This window comes from Podarcis bocagei (genome assembly GCF_964188305.1).
Source record: "Podarcis bocagei genome assembly, chromosome: 7".
NCBI lineage: Eukaryota > Metazoa > Chordata > Lepidosauria > Squamata > Lacertidae > Podarcis > Podarcis bocagei.
The window spans coordinates 36,005,932-36,025,481 of record NC_138132.1 but is presented as its reverse complement, the minus strand read 5'-3'; the positions used below and the strand labels follow the sequence as shown (position 1 = coordinate 36,025,481).

Sequence of the window (19,550 nt, the reverse complement as noted above, 5' to 3'; positions counted from 1 at the left end):
TTATAGTCTTTATTGTTGCAATCCACCTTGGATGGATATTATCTGGAAAGGCGGCCCAGAAATATACTAAAATAAATTCATAAATTATGTGTGCAAAGCATCTAGTGTTACCCTCAGTGAATACCTGCTCAATGAACACAACACAGATATCTCTGGGAAGAGTATAATCAGGGCACCCTTACAACTCAGAGTGGCTGCCTCCTAAGTTACCGTATATGCTGTTCATTCACACTCACAAGGACATCCTCCCTTCCTTGTGTTAGAGACACAAGCACACAGCTCTGAATATGTATGTGTTTCAATTCAGTCTCCCCATCCAGAGTGACGTGTTGCGTCAGTTGGAAAGTATTTTGTTGGTTTGTCTTGTTGTTTTTTAAGGCAGAGAGTTTCTGGCTCCTGCAATATCATAATTGCGAGCAGCAGGCCAATGCTTTTCCATAATGGAATTAATTACCCCTAAGAAGTCAATTTGTCAAAAGTTTCAATTCCACTTGACCTTGAGAAGGTGGCTGACTGTGGCTCAGTGCATAGGGAGGTTTTCCACCATGAGATGTGTGGTGCTGATGCCGAATCCAGAGGATGCTGCTATGAGCTTGAGATGTTTCAAGGTTACCTAAAGGGATTTTAAACTCCAAAGAGATAATTACCAAATGGTTGAGTTGTTGAAGCCACTAGGAAGAGTATACTCTGTATGCCAGCAATGTGAAAACACCAAAAAGCAGGCCTTCATGTCAGGGGAGGCTCCACAGGTGGGGTGGCATACAAGTTTGCTTACCACCTGGACCCCTTGGATACTTCTGTGTAAACACTTCACATTCCAGGGGGAAGTGGCCTCAGCTTATGACCATTTGGGGGGGGGATGCTCTGAGCACTTGTGTATTTGTGGCACCCCCTTTTCAGCTGATTCCCACATGAGGTTGAACCCCATCCAATTTTCCCTACAAGTGGACTAGCAGAGGGAGCTACTGATTCAGCCACCACCACCACAAAGTGGTCTTACCTCTGTGGTCTTGGCAAGAGGGTGGAGTGGGCAGGAGAAGATTTGGGCCCTTCTATTGATCTGTAAAATACTGTTAAGGTGTGGGGGGACAAGGGAAAGGATCCCCTCACAAGTGGGTTTCTGTTAAAAGTAGCACCATAATGGGGAGATGTTCCTCTCCTTTGGAGCTTCTACAGGTCCTTCACCATCACCCAAGATGGTGCAGCCATTAGCTTTGCTTTCAGGAGATGGGTCGCTGCCTGGGCTTGAAACCTGTCTTCAACTGTGTCTGGTGTTTTGTGGTTGTCCATGCTCTCTCCAAGGCCTCATCCGGCTGCAAGAGCTGATCATGGCTCCGTCGAGATACAACATCCGCTTGAAAATCCGCCAGCTGCCCCTCGACACAGATGACACGCGCCCCTTGCTCAAGGAAATGAAGCGGGGCCGGGAGTTCCGGATCATCTTTGATTGCACCCACACCATGGCTGTCCACATCCTCAAGCAGGTGGGTCCATCGGGTGGGTGGGGGTGCTTCTGGGCAGGTGCTCCCAGGCTGTGATCTAAGAGTTCCATCCAGGCAGACCATCTGCAATTAAAAACCATTAAGCATCTTGCACTGTGCATTGCAAATGCAACACTATTCAGTGGTCTGCTAAGACCCTCAGAAAATATCAAGTGTTTTTTGTTGAGTGGGGGCAGAGTTTGAGATCCGCTGCCTTAGAGAATGCCAGTATTATGTGGTGTCCAGAGCCTGGGTGGGTGGGGCTAGGACAGGCAGTTCACTACATGGGCCAATACAAAGGAGGAGGGCGGTATAAAAGAACAGGGGTGAACATGAGTGAGAAACAGTTAAAAACACACACACAACAACCCTAAGAAGAGCCCTGCTGGGTCAGACCATCTGGACCAGTATCCTGTTCTTGCAGTGGCCAAACAGATTACTTTCTTTCTTTCAAGCCTTAGTACCCCACTTTTCAACCAGAATGGCTCCCAAAGTGGCTTACATACAATTAAGGGATGCAGGTGGCGCTGTGGTCTAAACCACTGAGCCTCTTGGACTTGCTGATCAGAAGGTCAACAGTTCAAATCCCTGCAACAGGGTGAGCTCCTGTTGCTCTGTCCCAGCTCCTGCCAACCTAGCAGTTTGAAAGCATGCCAGTACACATAGATAAATAGGTACCGCTGTGGCAGGAAGGTAAATGGCATTTCCATGGGTGCTGGTTTCCATTATGGTGTTCTGTTGCACCAGAAGCAGTTTAGTCATGCTGGCCACATGACTCGGAAAGCTTTCTGCAGACAAACACCTTTAACTTTACATACAATGAAAATGAGATGGTCTCTCTTTTTTGCACCAGTTTTCCCTGAGAAAACACGCTCTTTAAAGCTCAATCAGAGAAATGGTAACCTGCAGAAAACCCAAATTGCTGTTTGCTCCAATTCAGCTTTAAAGAGTGCTTGGCACACAGCTTTAAAATGTGGACCTGTGCCTGGAAAGAGAGAGGCAAAAGGTAAGTGTGGATAAGGCCTCAGTCATGCAGGGAGCTGGGTTCAAAACAACCAGCCAAATCTTTGGATGCAAGGCTCAGCTAAGATATACTTTAATTCAAACATCTGAATTCTGTCTGGAGGGTGGGCAAAGACCCCGGGGAGGGAAATTGTTTGTTTGCTGTTACTCTATTAAAACTATTAATGTACAGGGCAGAATTTTTCAGGGTCTTGCCACGCAAAAGAGAGCATAATGCTTGAGGTCGGCTGTCTCCCGAATGGCCTGGCTGGGCCTTTGGTGACATCCCTTCTTCTGCAACTCTGTGCTGCTGCTCCAAAATTACTGTGAGATTTGGGCCCGGGAGGGATCATTCTGCAAATGGGTGAGCAGAACTGACATCTCCTGCCTCCTCTGATATTCATGTGCCGTCTGTGCTGGGCACTCTTCCTTTATTAGGCAGTTCTATTATCGTTCATTGTGCCCGTCTGCTCCATTCATGATGGAAGGAATCTGAGGGGTGGGGAGAGGGAGCAGGGGGAGGCACAGCACAGCCTGGGAAAATCCTGTGTGGTCCTTCCAGGACACAGGCAGTTGGGGAATGTGCAGAACTTGCCTGTGGCTCCACACAAATTGGAAGATACAGCAAAGTGGCACTTTAATGTGTTTGCATTGATATATCCTGCAGCGGCTGTTAGTTTATGTCTTTTCAAGGCAGTGGCTCCTTCTGCCTCTTCTTCGCAGAACAGGCTGATAGTGCATGGATTATTATTATTTTTCACTCATAGGATAGCTAGGGTGCTCTTGAGCATGTGCAGACGGCTTGGGGAAATCCCCCAAATGTAGCATTCATTTGGAACTATGAGCTATTTTACAGGAGGGAGGGAACTATTTCCTCAGTTTGACATTTTATTAATTTATTGCATTTATATCCCACCTTTTTTCTCCAGGGAGCTCGAGACCAGGGTTCAAATTCCCACTTCGCCCTGAAGCTCCTTGGGTGACCTTGGGCCAGTCACTGACTCTCAGCCTCACCTACCTCACAGGGTTGTTGTGTGGATTAGATGAGCAGGGGGAGAACCATATAGGATACCTTGAGCTTCTTGGAGAAAAAGGTGGGATATAAATGCAATAAAAAAATAATAGTAATAGTAATAATAGCCACAAATTCAGCCAAGGTGACATTTGGAATCCCCACCACCAGAGTTTTGGTCTTTCATTTCCTGTCCTAGCTCACCTTATTGATATACTGAGGAGTAACATCAGAGGCATCAAACCCCATCTCTTACTCCTGAGTCCCAATTCAGTGATGTGCACAGATGTTACAGGACTGCACCTTTATGAAGGCTCTCTGGAGCTGGCCGTGAGTGGCCTCTTTAAAGAGAGATGCATGCTGAACAAGTCTAACCGTGCATGACCAGCTCACCCCATGACCAGATTAGCCTCAGTGTAGTCAGCTGACACTTCAGCGCATGTTAGAGTCATATGGCTGGTCCCTTCCCTCTGCATCACTGATTCAGAAATCAGACCTCTTGGGTTTTGCCCCCACCAGCAGTGACATCCTGGTCAGATAAAGGATGGAAAGGAAAACAGAGGTATAGCAGACTCTCTGCTGTGCTTTGTGGTTTCCCTCCCTCTCCCTCCCTCCCTCCCTCCCAGTGTCCCCAGTTTCCTACTTCTCTGCAAACTGCTCCATTGTCCCTCCAAGCAAAATTCTGCCCTAGTAATTTCAGCAGAAGCAGCACAAAACCAGGAGGCCCTCTGGCTAGAGAGTGGCAGGACGGGAGGGGGAGGGTGCTGTCAGTCAGGCTGGAAATCATAGCATCCTCCAACACCTGCTTTCAGTGACAGCAGTTCAGAGGTATGGCAAAAGGAGAGAGGACTGTGCGGTTGTGGAGGGACCCTTTGTCAGGCTAACACCCTGTCTCCTGCCTTTCCACTTAGCAGAAGCAATCTGGGAATGGGTTTACAATAAACCTGCATCAGGAGAGGGTGGGGGTTGGCTGAATCAATGCCTGGAGTGCCAGCATCAATGCTGCTGCTGCTGCTGCTGCTGCCTCTTGGGCCTCTGTGCACCATTTTCAGCCTCTCAGCTGGAACTCTCAGCCCAGCAAGGCTAAGCAAGAGTGTTTCCGCTCTTCTAACAATCTTTATGCCTCCCTTTATCCCCCTCCACCAATTCTTGCCATCTCCGGACTTTCCCCCTTCAGTCCGTCAGGTTCTGTCAGGTTCCAGCCAACAGCCTTGTCCTTTACCACTCAGAATCATAAAATTGTAGAGCCGAAAAGGATATCCAGGGTCATCTATTCCAACTCTTTGCAATGCAGGAATCACAATGAAAGCACCCCTAACAGATGGCAATCCAACCCCTGCTTAAAAACATCCTTCGACCACCTTCCGAGGGAGCCCACTCCACTCTAAAACAGCTCTTACCACCAGAAAGGTCTTTCTCATGCTTAGTTGGAGACTTCCTTCTTATAAGTTGAATCCATTGGCTCAGCTCCTGCCTTCTGAAGCAGCAGAAAGCAAGCTTCCTCCATCTTTCATGTGAAAGCCCTTCAGATATTTGAAGGTGGCTATCTTATCACCTCTTAGTCTCCTCTTCTCCAAGCTAAACATACCCAACTCCCTCAACCATTCATCATAAGGCTTGGTTTCCAGACCCTTGACTATCTTGGCCACCATCTGCACATGTCCCAGCCTGTCAATATTCTTCTAAAATGTTGGTGCCCAGAACTGAACATAGTATTCCAGGTGTGGTCTAACCAAGATAGAATAGAGCAGTACTATTAGTTCCCTTGACTGAGACACTATACCTCTGTTGATGCAGCCAGGAATAGCATAATAATAATAATAATAATAATAATAATAATAATAATAATAATAATAATAATAATTTATTTATACCCCGCCCATCTGGCTGGGTTTCCCCAGCCACTCTGGGCGGCTTCCAAAAGAATATTAAAACACTATGATACATCAAATATTAAAAGCTTCCCTAAACAGGGCTGCCTTCAGATGTCTTCTAAAAGTCTGGTAGTTGTTGTTCTCTTTGACATCTGGTGGGAGGGTGTTCCACAGGGAGGGCGCCACTACCGAGAAGGCCCTCTGCCTGGTTCCCTGTAACTTGGCTTCTCGCAGTGAGGGAACCACCAGAAGGCCCTCGGTGCTGGACCTCAGTGTCCGGGTAGAACGATGGAGGTGGAGACGCTCCTTCAGGTATACTGGACCGAGGCCGTTTAGGGCTTTAAAGGTCAGCACCAACACTTTGAATTGTGCTCGGAAACGTACTGGGAGCCAATGTAGGTCTTTCAAGACCGGTGTTATATGGTCTCGGCGGCCGTTCCCAGTCACCAATCTGGCTGCTGCATTCTGGATTAGTTGTAGTTTCCGGGTCACCTTCAAAGGTAGCCCCACGTAGAGCGCATTGCAGTAGTCCAAGCGGGAGATAACCAGTGCATGCACCACTCTGGCGAGGCAGTCTGCGGGCAGATAGGGTCTCAGCCTACGTACCAGATGGAGCTGGTACACAGCTGCCCTGGACACGGATTTAACCTGTGCCTCCATGGACAGCTGTGAGTCCAAAATGACTCCCAGGCTGCGCACCTGGTCCTTCAGGGGCACGGTTACCCCATTCAGGACCAGGGAATCCCCCACACCTGCCCGCCTCCTGTCCCCCAGAAACAGTACTTCTGTCTTGTCAGGATTCAATCTTAATCTGTTTGCCGCCATCCATCCTCCAACCGCCTCCAGACACTCACACAGGACTGTCACCGCCTTCACTGGTTCTGATTTGAAAGAAAGGTAGAGCTGGGTATCATCTGCATACTGATGAACACCCAGCCCAAACCCCCTGATGATCTCTCCCAGCGGCTGCATGTAGATGTTGAAAAGCATGGGGGAGAGGACAGAACCCTGAGGCACCCCACAAGTGAGAGCCCAGGGGTCTGAACACTCATCCCCCACCACCACTTTCTGAACACGGCCCAGGAGGAAGGAGCGGAACCACTGTATGACAGTGCCCCCAGCTCCCAGCCCCTCAAGACGGTCCAGAAGGATGTTATGGTCGATGGTATCAAACGCCGCTGAGAGATCCAGCAGAACTAGGAAACAGCTCTCACCTTTGTCCCTAGCCCGCCGGAGATCATCAACCAGTGCGACCAAGGCAGTTTCAGTCCCGTGATGAGGCCTGAATCCCGATTGGAAGGGATCCAAATGGTCCGCTTCTTCCAGGCGTGCCTGGAGTTGTTCAGCAACCACTCGCTCAATCACCTTGCCCAAGAATGGAAGATTTGAGACTGGGCGATAGTTGGCCATCGTGGCCGCATCTAAAGATGGTTTTTTAAGAAGCGGTTTAATAACCGCCTCTTTCAGCGGGTCTGGGAAGGCTCCCTCACGGAGGGAAGCATTCACCACCCCACGAAGCCCATCGCCCAGCCCTTCCCGGCTAGCTTTTATAAGCCAGGATGGGCAAGGATCAAGGAGACAGGTGGTTGGTTTCACTCGTCTAAGCAGCCTGTCCACATCCTCGGAGGTAACAGATTGGAATTGATCCCACGCAAGATTAGCTTCTTTTGCTGCTGCATCACACTGTTGACTCATCACAACTGATTCCTGTTAAGCTAGATCCTTTTCACACATACTACTGGCAATCTAGATGCCCCACATCTTATATTTGTGCAGCTGGTTCTTCCTGCATAAATGTAGAGCCCTGCATTTGTCCCTTTTGACATTCATTTTACTGGTTTGGGCAAAAGTCCTCCAATCTGTTAAGGTCATCTTGAATTCTGAATCTGTCTTCTGTGGCATTAGCTATCCCTCCCAGTTTGGTGCCATCTGCAAATCTCATGAGCATCCCCTCAATTCCTTCATCCAAGTCATTAAACAACAACGGGCCCAGGACAGACAGAACCCTGTGGCACCCCACTTGTCACTTTTCCCCCAGGATGACGGGGAACCATTAATGTGTACTCTTTGGGTTCGGTCAGTCAACCAGCTGCAAATCCACCTAACAGTTACCTCATCCAGCCCACATTTTAGCAGCTTCTCATAAAGTAAGTTTATAAAATTATGCATGGCATGGAGAAAGTGGATAGAGAAAAGTTTTCCTCCCTCTCTCATAATACTAGAACTCATGGACATTCCAATGAAGCTGAATGTGGGAAGATTCAGGACAGATAAAAGAAAGGACTTCTTCACACAGCACTGAGTTAAACTATGGAACTCACTCCCACAGGAGGTTGTGATGGCTGCCAACTTGGGTTGCTTTAAAAGAGGATTTGGTAAATTCATAGAGGAAAAGGCTATCAGTGACTACTAGCCATGATAGACGCTATGCACTGCCTTCATGGTCGAAGGCAGCAATGCATCTGAATACCAGTTGCTGGAAACCACAGGAAAAACCTGAGTGCTTTTGTGCTCAGGTCTAATTTGCAGGTTTATCAGAGGTATTTGGTTGGCCACTATGAGAAGAGGATACTGGACTAAATGGGCCTTTGGCCTGACCCAGTAGGCTATTATCATGTTACATTCTTATGGGAACTCCTCCCAAGCCTCTTGGCAACCCTCAGCCACCCTCTTCTATCCTGGCCCCCTTCCTGCACACGCCTCCCCCTGCCCCTAGTTCCGACCAGATCCAGGGTGTGCTGATCCATCTAAATTCTGTTGCAGCTTCTTTCAGAATAAAACTGCATGATTTCACAAGCAGTCACAGAGGTTTCTTTAAAACGAGTCTGTCAGCAGCACCATTGTCAGATGGTGGGTTGTCCATCCTCTGCTGTACAAATCATCAGCAGTGCCATAGATGTGCTGCATGTGGGGGCTTTTCTGTAGCAACCTTTTCTTGCTAGCCACTGCAGTGATGGCTCTTGATTCCAATCCACCCATTAAGCTCCATCCCTCTCCTCCTCGGAAACGCTGAATCTTCTTGTGGGCGCCAGCAGCAATGTTCCTTCCCAGACTATATAGGCAGCATTTTCTGCAACCTGCCAGGCACTTTCAATTTGTACTAATTGATTTGATGTCATTGACAAATACAGGAGAACAGCTTTTGTTCCCATCCCCGGTCACCCTCTCCAACTCCCTACCACACACTTACCTCTGCAATTTAATTTGACCATTGAAATATTTCTAATTAGAGCTTCCAAGCACTGAATGCAATCCTCCTTCTGACGACTGAGGGGTCCTCTCCTGGTTGTTTATTACTTAATCAGCTGTGTGTGTGAGGGTGCATGTTAAAGGCCCACACAAAACAGAGGGAATCAAAGCTAATTCAGATCTAACAAGTTGAAAGCTCCTTTCCTTTCATCACACTTTCTATGAAGCTTGGGATTTATTGGGGGGTGTATATTTGTATATATAGACTTTGTACCTTTGCAGTCATCTTAGATCAGAAAAAATGTGTTGGAAAGGGAGAGAGTATAAAACAAAATCCATGAGCTGGTCTCCATAGCACATCTTTAAGCAGCTAGGCTAATTCAGGTGGGTCTATCAGGCAGCACCTCTTGGGGGATATTTATTTCAAACTGACCTTGTGCCAGAACTGTAGCCCTTGAGCAAGACCACAGCTGGCAGGACAAACCAGAGGATCCAGTAAGATAGATAGATAGATAGTCTGTAAAGGTACATTACAGCATCAACAACAAATGTTAAACAAATAGTGAAGAGTTCAATTTTCATTCTTCATGTCTGCCTCAAAGATAATAGCTTGTCCAGAAAGCATTTAACAGAATAGTTGTGTTATAAATCAGGTGAGGACATCACTCCCAACAGACATGTGTGGGAATGGGGGCTGGGTTTGGGACCCTCCTTTATTGACCTATGTGACAAACGGTAATCACGTTTCCAGAAAGCACTTAATAATTTTCCTGTGAGCTGACTCTGATCTGCTCATTGCTTCCCACCCAAGCTATATTCCAGATCTTTGCAAATTGAATTGCAACATTCATCTAGGGCAGACTTTGCCAATTCCCCCCCCCCCAAGATTTGTTGAACTACAACTCCCATAAGCCCTGGCATCATATGCCAGTGCTGGCTGGAGTTGATGGGAGTTGATGTCCAAGACATCTGGAGGGTGCCAGGTTGGCAAAGGTGATTTAGGGTTTTCCATTGTTTAGCTCTCTCCATTCTGGCAGCTGCTATTGAAACATAATATATAAAACTGTTCCTGGGAATCTTTAAATAAACCTAGCAAAGCGTCTGTTTTAATTGAACACTGAATTCTGAACAGTGAATCCACAGAGTGCACTGCTGGGGCAAATGACTCATCAAGGCACTGACTCATGCCCAGAGGTGAAACACTTTCTGCTAGAAGCATTTTAAAAGGAAGTTGAAATTCTCAGGAAAGTGGAATCTAGCACCCAGGAGGACCACACTTGTTCCCAATTCTAGGATATAGGCAGGCCTGAGAGAGGAGCTGACAACTAAGTTCAGTCTGAACTCGTGGACATCCAATGAAGCTGAAGGCTGGAAGATTTCGCACAGTGCATAAAGTATAGAATTTGCTCCCACAGGAGGCCATGATGGCTATCAGCTTGAGTGGCCTTAAAAGAGAATTAGACAAATTCATAGAGGAGAGGGCTATCAACAGCTACTAGCCACAATGGCTGTGCTTTGCCTCCACAGCTGGAGGCAGCAGTGCTTCTGAATACCAGTTGCTGGGAAAGTGCTCTTGCGCTTGAATCCTGCTTGTGGGTTTCCCTTTGGGACACCTGGTTGGCCACTGTGAGAATAGGATGCTGGGCTGGATGGGCCATTGGCCTGATCCATCAGGCTCTTCTTATGTTCTTGTGAGTGAGTCAGTAGTCAAACCTGGGAGGCTGGATTGCCAACAAGCGGGGGTCAAGGTTTTTAGGGTTCTGTTGCTGTGAGTCCCAGCATTGAATGCCCTGTGACAAAGGGGGACTCATTGGTTGCCTTGGGCCTTGAGACATTGCATTCCCAGACACCAAAGTGTTAAAGCTTCCAGAGGCAGACTTTGGGCTGTGCGAGCAGTGCTCATGCACTGGGCAATGAGCCAGGGGGTGCCACCTCAAAGCTCAGTAAGTGAGGCACTGGGCTTTGGGATGGAGGCATGAGACTCTGATAGGGTCCTAGAGTCCTCCTGCCTTCTTCCCAAAGCCTAGTCAATGCTTCCCAGCCTCCTTCACAAAGCCCAGTGCCTCCTTACCTGCCTTTGGGAAGGTAGCATGAGTGTGTGTGTGTCAAATTTTGGCCTCACACAGGGTGCCAAAGTACCCAAGTCAGCCACTGAAGCTGCTAAACCTATTTCCCACAAGGCTCTGTGGGCTCATTCTTTCTGTTACAAATTCACATGCTGTATTTTTAATTCACTTTTCATTTGCTTTCTTCTCAGGCCATGGCAATGGGAATGATGACGGAATACTACCACTTTATCTTCACCACACTGGTAAAGTATCTCAGCCACACACCTGCCTTACTGCCCTTTAGTGGTATCCACAAAGGAGGAGGGGGGTCACCTGATCTCTGGCTCAAACTGCATCAGCTAAGTTAGAGTTAGGGAAGAACCATTTTTTTAAAAGAGAGAAAAGAACAGTAGTGTCCAGATCAAAGGAATTAATAGCACTGCTCTTTTCTGCCTTGGTCAGACGCCTCCTGGAGTCCTGTGTGCAGTTCTGAGCACCACAATTTAAGAAGGATATTGGCAAACTGGAAGGTGTGTAGAGGCAGGCTACCAAGATGACCAAAGGTCAGGAAACAAAGCCTTATGAGGAATGCAGGAGGGTGACTAGCACTTACCACCAGAAAATTATTCCTAATGTTGGGTTGGAATCTTCTTTATCATAACTTGCATCCATTGGTTCAGGTACTACCCCCTGGAGCAGCAGAAAACAAGCTTGCTTAATCCTTCATATGGCAGACTTTCAGATATCACCTCTCACTTGTCTCTTCTCCAAGCTAAACATACCCAGCCCCCTTCCATAGGAGTGGGCAAATAACACAGAAGGCTCAGTTTGGGCTGCTGTCAAACGAGCCTCACCAACTTGGGGAAGACCTTGGAGCCCTCCAAGCTAGTGTCCCTTCTGATAGCACAGATGAGTAGCAGTGAGGGTGTGTGTTTGTGTGTGTGTGTTTTGAAGTGTGCAGAGCAAGCCCACTGTAGAGCAGGTGGGAAATCCTGGCCTCTGCTTGCCATGTTGCTCTCTCCCCTCTTCATTTCTTTAATAAACTCCTGCCCTGATGTCATGGAACTGAAGGCCACACACCTGGAATTCCTTCCTGGATTGCCTCCCTCCAGGTCCTGGACAGACCCCCTGCTTAGTTTTAGCAAAAATGATGTTCCACACACCCTCAGACCACGTCACAGAACCAGATAGCAACCCGCTCCCCAAACACATCCCTGGAAACATCCACATTTAATTTTTTTAACATTCCATCCTTCCACCAAAATGAAAAGACATTTTAATTACTGCTGCCACCGTTATCTATTTGCAACAGCTTCTCGCAACTCTCTGATAACCTCCTATTAATCAGGCCCAGCTGAGTCTTGTGAACTTTTTTTTGCACACAAGTACAAGCCTGGAGGTGAAGATGAAGAAGGAGTGTGTGGGAGGGGGAGAGAGCAAGAAAGAATTATAATAAATTAATAGATAAGCAATTACAATTAGTGCCACTTCCCTGAAATAACAGCTGTATCGTGGGACAGATATTTTAAGCAGCTGCTGCTCCAGGCTCTGTTCTCTTTGGAGCTGCCATTTCTGCCATAAGAGGCCCCTGGGAGGGGGGGTGGAATTAGTCTGTTGTGTTTCTCTAAAAGGTCCCCAGCGGACCCTGCAAGCAATACAGGTCGGCATTAGACAAAGGTAAGGGAGCAACTCTTCCTACCAAACAGAAACGTTGAAAGTGTAGAGCAGCCTTCACTAAACTGGGGCCCTCCAGCTGTTTTGGACTATAAGCCATCAGCTTAAACCAGTACAGCCATAGGATACTGGGGCTGATGGGAGCTGTAGTCCAAAATGTCTAGAGGGCACCAGTTTGGGGGATGCTGGTGTATAGCCTTGCAGAGGATCATCCTGAGTCTGACTGTTTGAAGTGGTATTGTACTGCTTTAAATGTACAGCGCAGATGGGACCTGCCTCAAGCAACTGCTCATTGTTGTGACTATTTATGTCCCATAGTCACAGACAAAAAAATAAATAAATGCAATTCTTTGGGGATGTGCAAGAGGTACTCTTGACAGCAGAGTATCATGAAATGGTAATTAATTTATTAATAGCTGTTAGGATGGAAGAAGCATCAGGTGAAATCGTGAGAACAGAAGGAAATAAAAAATTAGGAAATAAAAGAACTAGAATATGCTGTTTGTGAACTTTTGAAATGTGCAGTTTTTAATCTAAATATTTATGTGACCCTGTTAAGATTTTTGATTCATGCTTTGTGGAATGAGAAAATGGATTGTGATCCAACAGAAGGCAATACAAAAATGTAAGCAACAGCCAATGACTAGCCACAAAATGCAAACAGCTTTGGATATAGACCTGCCTGGAAGCCCCAATGTTTCAGCCTCTGTATTTTCCTTCTGATAGTGCACATCTGTAAGTGTGCCTTAAATAAATGTTGCAGCTGGTATCAGCATTGGCTGTGATTAGAGATGGCTCAGCATTTTCAATCATTCTCCATTTACATTCAGAAAAAGCTCACCAGCTTTCCTGAAGCTCTTTCCAGATCATGTGTGGTGATGGTGCTGGGTCCACGTGTACCATCAAGTTGCTTCCAGGGAATTGTGGTTTGGGGCCACATGTATGGTTGATCATGCAGTGCATGTGGATGGTTCAGCACCCTGCCCTAGACACGCACACCCAGTTTGCTTATTCATGCAGCAGAGCCTTGTTTTATAAATCACATGCCATTTAACTAGCTCATGTAGTTCCACAGCAATCAATACAAGCTAGCTTTAAGTGCCTGGTCCATTGACTGCTGGCTGAGCATATGCAGAATCTCATTTAACATTCCAAGCCAGATGAGAACTTTTGAGGGGAATGGCACTCAAGTTGCAATACAGCTGATTGTGACAAGTTCCAGAAAAATTCATATTTGAAAGCCGATGTGGGATAGTGGTTAGAATGTCAGACTAGGCCCAGGAGACCAGGGTTTGGATCCCCACATTGCCGCAAAGCTGTGCTAGGCACTGCCTCTCAGTCTAAACCAGGCTTCCTTAATTTCGGCCCTCCAGATGTTTTGAGACTACAGTTCCCAGCATCCCTGACCACTGGTCCTGCTAGCTAAGGATCATGGGAGTTGTAGGCCAAAAACATCTGGAGGGCTGAGGTTAAGGAAGCCTGGTCTAAATGTGGTAGTTGTGGAAATTAAATGAGGACGGTTGAAATGAGGAGTGAAACCAGTGAGGGCGAAGTCAAAGTGAAAAAGAATAGTGCATCTGATTTTAATGCAAGAGTTTCCAAGTTGTTTCTTTGACCAAGTGGCAAAAGTTCTGGTCTGAGCCCGGGGGTTGGGGCAGGGTCCGAGTTAGCCACCAACAAGTGAAGACTATAGCCCCCAGCTGTGATTCCTGATCACTGCATTTGGGAAATGTCTGGTGGAATGATTAAATGAGGAGGGAAAGAACCATGTGTGCCACCTTGAACTCCTTAGAGGAAAAGGTGTTATATTAATCAAACAAGCAAGCCAGCCAGCCAGCAAGCCAGACCAGGTTAATTCTAACCTTGGCACCATCAGTAGCTATGGCTTTTGTTGAAGGTAGGAAATTGTGTGTGTGTGATTCCTTCCTAATTCTCTGGGCTCTGCCTTAGATTGGCTCACCATTCACTAGCATGAGATACAGGTTTAAAAGAACTTCTCTTTACAGATGTTTCTAGTGCTGTTGTGTCCTCCCAGCCAAATGTTAACTGGGATGCTGCTGAGTGCCATTTCCTTTCCCTTCCATTGGGGTCAGCTGTTCCTGCTCCTTCCTGCGAAGCAGAGCAACCGCCTCACTCACCCCTCTTTCAAGCCCCATTTAGATGAGTTTGTGGTAGGTTTCAACTGCAGACCTCCTGAAGTGCAGACCTCGCTTTGACGGCAGGAATTAATATTCCAGCTCTACTCTGCAAAGCCCTGGGAAGTATTAAGGATGTGCACTGGAGTGGGACTTGCAAATGGCCCCTGTGCATTCTGACTGCCAAGAGGCAGGCCTGGGCTCCCTGCCAGCACTTTGCCTGAATGGTTCCCATTCCACCTCTCCTCCACTTATTGCTCTCTCACTTGCAGACAGTGGGGGGGGGGATCATAAAGTCAAGAAACATCTTAGCTCCTCTTTGATGGTGGTCTTCAAATACTGAGCACTCTAGCTGTTGGCACTGACAGCCAACAGGCTGCCAATTAAACAGGGCCAGCCCACCCATGAGGCAAGGTGTGGTGACCACCTCAGGCAGCAGAATCCACAGGGGCAGCAGATCCCAATTTTGATCTTTCTTCCCTCCTTGTTGCTGATGTATATCTTCTCTCACCCCTTCTTCCCTAGCGGGGAGAGAGTGCCATTTTGGGGCCCTCTGGTGCCAAAATGTATTTGGGCTGGCCCTGCAATTAAATAAAAATAAAGAAAAGTCTTTTGAGGACTTGAAGGAAATTCTTCCTAACATTGTAATGTGTGTTGGTCTCAAACTGGAAGATGACCAAGAGACATCTTCCGACTACAAGAGGCTCCTGTCAGGCAGAAATGGAGGATTCTGGGTCAGGGGACCAGGCCTGTTTGTAGAAGTCTGAGATGGTCAAGAGAAAAAATACCACATTTTTCTCTCTCCATCCAGTTTAATGAATGTAAGATGAGAAACTCTGGGTTGTATATGTGGGAAGTGGGTGAAAATTTGGTGATCCAGTCAATGCTTGCACTTCTCCTGCCAGATCCTGGCCAATGCAGTGATGCTAACAGGGTTCCCCCAAACAAGGTTCAAATTTGCTCATCAGCTGTCCAGTGGGACATAGAGTAAGGATTAACCAGTAAAACCCACAGCCTGAGAACTGGAACAAATCACTCAGTCTGTTATTGTACAATGGTTAATGATATTCCAAAATGATAATATCTGGTGGAGATGTGGTGTTCTGTGTGATGTTCTACATGCAATGAATGGTAAATTTGCAGTGGGCAAATTACTCCTGTGTCCCACTGCGCATGCAGATCCTACCTACTCTTAGGGGGGTGGGCAGTCTAAAAGATCAGTGATGGCACAAATCTGAAACAGTCATTTTCCCGTGGGCTTTGTGTTTCTCTCATGAATAGAATAGACTGCCATATTAGACTGAAGCATCATCATTGCCAAGGTTTATTTTGGCTGCTTGTGGTTTTGAGAAAATTTAACTGTATGCTTACTCTACCTCTCTCCCCACTTGAAAAATTACAAGATGGTGAAAATATTAGCAATACTAGTATTCCAGAATGATGGGTTTTGATGCTTGGAAGTGGCAACTATAATAAGATTTAATGCCATACTTTCCAAATTATTTCTCCCCCCCCCCTTTCAAACATTTTCAATATTCTCTTATTGGAATTAATGCATAATTAATCAGCACCATAATTAACTGATGCAAGACAGGGAAATGCCTCCCAGCTGGAAACACCATTGAATCTTTTCCTAAAGCAACATTGGAGGACCAACTTCAGTGGGAATTTGCTCAGGCAGAGCAGCTGTTGAATTTCAAGGGGAGCCAAGTTTCAATAAGAGTGGTGAAGTGTCTCAGAGGACTTGGCCCACCTTTGAAGACTGCCCCTCCCTCCCAAAAAAGAACTAAATGGTTCAAGGGGGAAGTAGATAAAGCGCTGAAATGAAGTCTCCCTCTTTCTTTTTAAAGGATCTTTATGCATTGGATCTAGAGCAATATCGCTACTCTGGAGTGAACCTGACTGGCTTCCGCATCTTGAACGTGGAGAATCCCCATGTCTCTGCCATCATTGATAAATGGTCTATGGAGAGGTTGCAGGCAGCCCCCAAGCCTGAGCCAGGGTTGATCACAGGGGTGATGATGGTACGATGGCCCATTTAAATTACTCCTGCCTTTTAGTGTGTGGTGCAAACCTGTGTTGATGAGGGCAAGAGGCAAGGGAGTTTGCATGTCAAACTGTTGCAAACTCTATTTTTGTATGGTTCTGTTTTGGACAACATGTTGGGAAGACAAAGCAGTTGCTTCTCTGTGGGGGGCAGTTAACGCAATCGGCTGTGAATCATCAGCAGAACTACACCTTACACATTAATGCATGTCACAAAATCTTGACAGCAGCTTCTATGGAATAGGTGTTTTGGGAGGAGGCAATTTAGAATAAAGAAACTGCAATGGGATACAGTGTTTCATCCTTCCCCTGCTCACTGCCTTCCCTTTGCTGCTGCTACTCCTGCCTCTGTAGGATTCCAGATGCATGATCTTGACAGAAGGCCATTCAATGATGTCCATGTAAACTGGACCAGAGACTACCAAGATGAAAGTACAGTGGTGCCCCGCAAGACGAATGCCTCGCAAGATGGAAAACTCGCTAGACGAAAGAGTTTTCCGTTTTGGAGGTGCTTCACAAAACGAATTTCCTATGGGCTTGCTTCGCAAGACGACAATGTCTTGCGAGTTCCTGCTGGTTTTTTTCCTCCCCCCCTTTTTCTAAGCCGCTAAGCCGCTTATCAGCTGATCTGATCAACAGATAAGCCACTAAAAGCCACTAATAGCGCTAATAGCGCTAATCCGCTAATCCTTCAATGGGCTTGCTTCGCAAGACGAAAAAACCGCTAGACGGATTCTTTTCGTCTTGCGAGGCACCACTGTAGCAGCATGCTGCAGATGGCTCAGTTGACCTAAGGAGGCTGGAACCAAAGACTATATTGGCCAAAATGGATTTCCTATAGTGGGGGTGGCATGATCATCATCATCACTTGAAAGGTGAAAGGCTTCCGTGCTCCTAGAGCTGTTATCAAAGCAAATCCTGTTCCCCTTCATTTTAGACAGATGCTGCCCTGTTGTACGATGCCGTCCATATTGTCTCCGTGTGCTACCAACGGGCTCCACAGATGACTGTCAACTCCCTCCAGTGCCATCGGCATAAAGCCTGGCGGTTTGGTGGACGCTTCATGAATTTCATCAAAGAGGTAAGAAGTACAATGCATCCGGATGGAACCTGCTTTTGCATCTTGAGTTAAGGGATGTGTGCTCAATGCTGCAAAATTGCTGTCTATGGTCCTGAAACTCTTGCATTTGCATCCTGGGCAGTCTTCATTGTTGCTGTCCATGGTCCTGATCTCACTCTAGCAGAAAGCCAGCTCTGGTGATTCTGAGCCTGTATCTTTGCTTGGGCCATTGCCTCTTTCTGGAGGCAAAGATTGCTTTGAATTAGGCAGGTGGTGGAGATGAGCCTAAGCCCAGTAACAAGTCGTAATTAGCTCCAGGTGCACGTACTTAGCTTGCAGAACAGCCTGAATTCAATCTCAGCCATCCCCAGATAGAGTGGGTTGGGGGTACGGACACACACCCTGACATTCAGGAATGCCACTGCCAGTTTGAATAGACAGTGTAATTAGTCTAGACAATACTGTGCTCAATGGGTCTGACTCTGAATGCATTTGTGCCAGTGTCGCTTCTAATCCCATCTGGCACCTTTATTTTGAGAGACAGCTGCCCATATTCTTCAGGAGAACCCAGGACTAAGCATACATATGTAAAATACCAGTCCTCTAGGCTGGATCACAAGGAAGGCTCAAGCAGTATGTGGACCGAGAACTCCCAGAAGTGCAAGCTGGATTTAGAAGAGGCAGAGGAACCAGAGACCAAATTGCAAACATGCGCTGGATTATGGAGAAAGCTAGAGAGTTCCAGAAAGACATCTACTTCTGCTTCATTGACTATGCAAAAGCCTTTGACTGTGTTGACCACAGCAAACTATGGCAAGTTCTTAAAGAAATGGGAGTGCCTGATCACCTCATCTGTCTCCTGAGAAATCTCTATGTGGGACAAGAAGCTACAGTTAGAACTGGATATGGAACAACTGATTGGTTCCAAATTGGGAAAGGAGTACGGCAAGGCTGTATATTGTCTCCCTGCTTATTTAACTTATATGCAGAATTCATCATGCGAAAGGCTGGGCTGGATGAATCCCAAGCCGGAATTAAGATTGCCGGAAGAAATATCAACAACCTCAGATATGCAGATGACACAACCTTGATGGCAGAAAGTGAAGAGGAATTAAAGAACCTTTTAATGAGGGTGAAAGAGGAGAGCACAAAATATGGTCTGAAGCTCAACATCAAAAAAACGAAGATCATGGCCACTGGGCCCATCACCTCCTGGCAAATAGAAGGGGAAGAAATGGAGGCAGTGAGAGATTTTACCTTCTTGGGCTCCATGATCAGTGCAGATGGTGACAGCAGCCACGAAATTAAAAGACGCCTGCTCCTTGGGAGAAAGGCGATGGCAAACCTAGACAACATCTTAAAAAGCAGAGACATCACCTTGCCAACAAAGGTCCGTATAGTAAAAGCCATGGTTTTCCCAGTAGTGATGTATGGAAGTGAGAGCAGGACCATAAAGAAGGCTGATCGCCGAAGAATTGATGCTTTTGAATTATGGTGCTGGAGGAGACTCTTGAGAGTCCCATGGACTGCAAGAAGATCAAACTTCTCCATTCTGAAGGAAATCAGCCCTGAGCGCTCACTGGAAGGACAGATCGTGAAGCTGAGGCTCCAATACTTTGGCCACCTCATGAGAAGAGAAGACTCCCTGGAAAAGACCCTGATGTTGGGAAAGATGGAGGGCACAAGGAGAAGGGGACGACAGAGAATGAGATGGTTGGATGGTGTTCTTGAAGCTACCAGCATGAGTTTGATCAAACTGCGGGAGGCAGTGGAGGACAGAAGTGCCTGGCGTGCTCGGACACGACTAAACGACTAAACAACAACAGGCTGGATCACAACCAAAGGAACATGATTTATCTTAGGGACAGAGGTGAAACAAGAGTAGAACAAGCTTCAGTCTCTGCAACCCCCAGCCATGGCTTGTGCTGAGCCCCCAACTTCTCTATCTCTCTACCTACCTATATAAATGTACAGATTAGGGCTGTTCATTTCCCCTTCCAGCCCCTAGACACACCATGTTCTTCCCTTC

The 19,550-nt window shown here is 46.9% G+C and overlaps 1 protein-coding gene across 1 annotated transcript in view; it reads left to right on the top strand.

Moving 5' to 3' along the window:
• Positions 1 to 19,550, top strand: part of GRIK3 (glutamate ionotropic receptor kainate type subunit 3) — a 203,144-nt gene that overhangs the window by 137,193 nt on the left and 46,401 nt on the right. The window contains exons 4-7 of the mRNA XM_081203652.1: positions 1,303 to 1,484; positions 10,816 to 10,869; positions 16,266 to 16,439; positions 17,399 to 17,542. Of these exons, the coding sequence (XP_081059778.1) occupies positions 1,303 to 1,484; positions 10,816 to 10,869; positions 16,266 to 16,439; positions 17,399 to 17,542 (554 nt within the window). The remainder of the gene's footprint in view (positions 1 to 1,302; positions 1,485 to 10,815; positions 10,870 to 16,265; positions 16,440 to 17,398; positions 17,543 to 19,550) is intronic.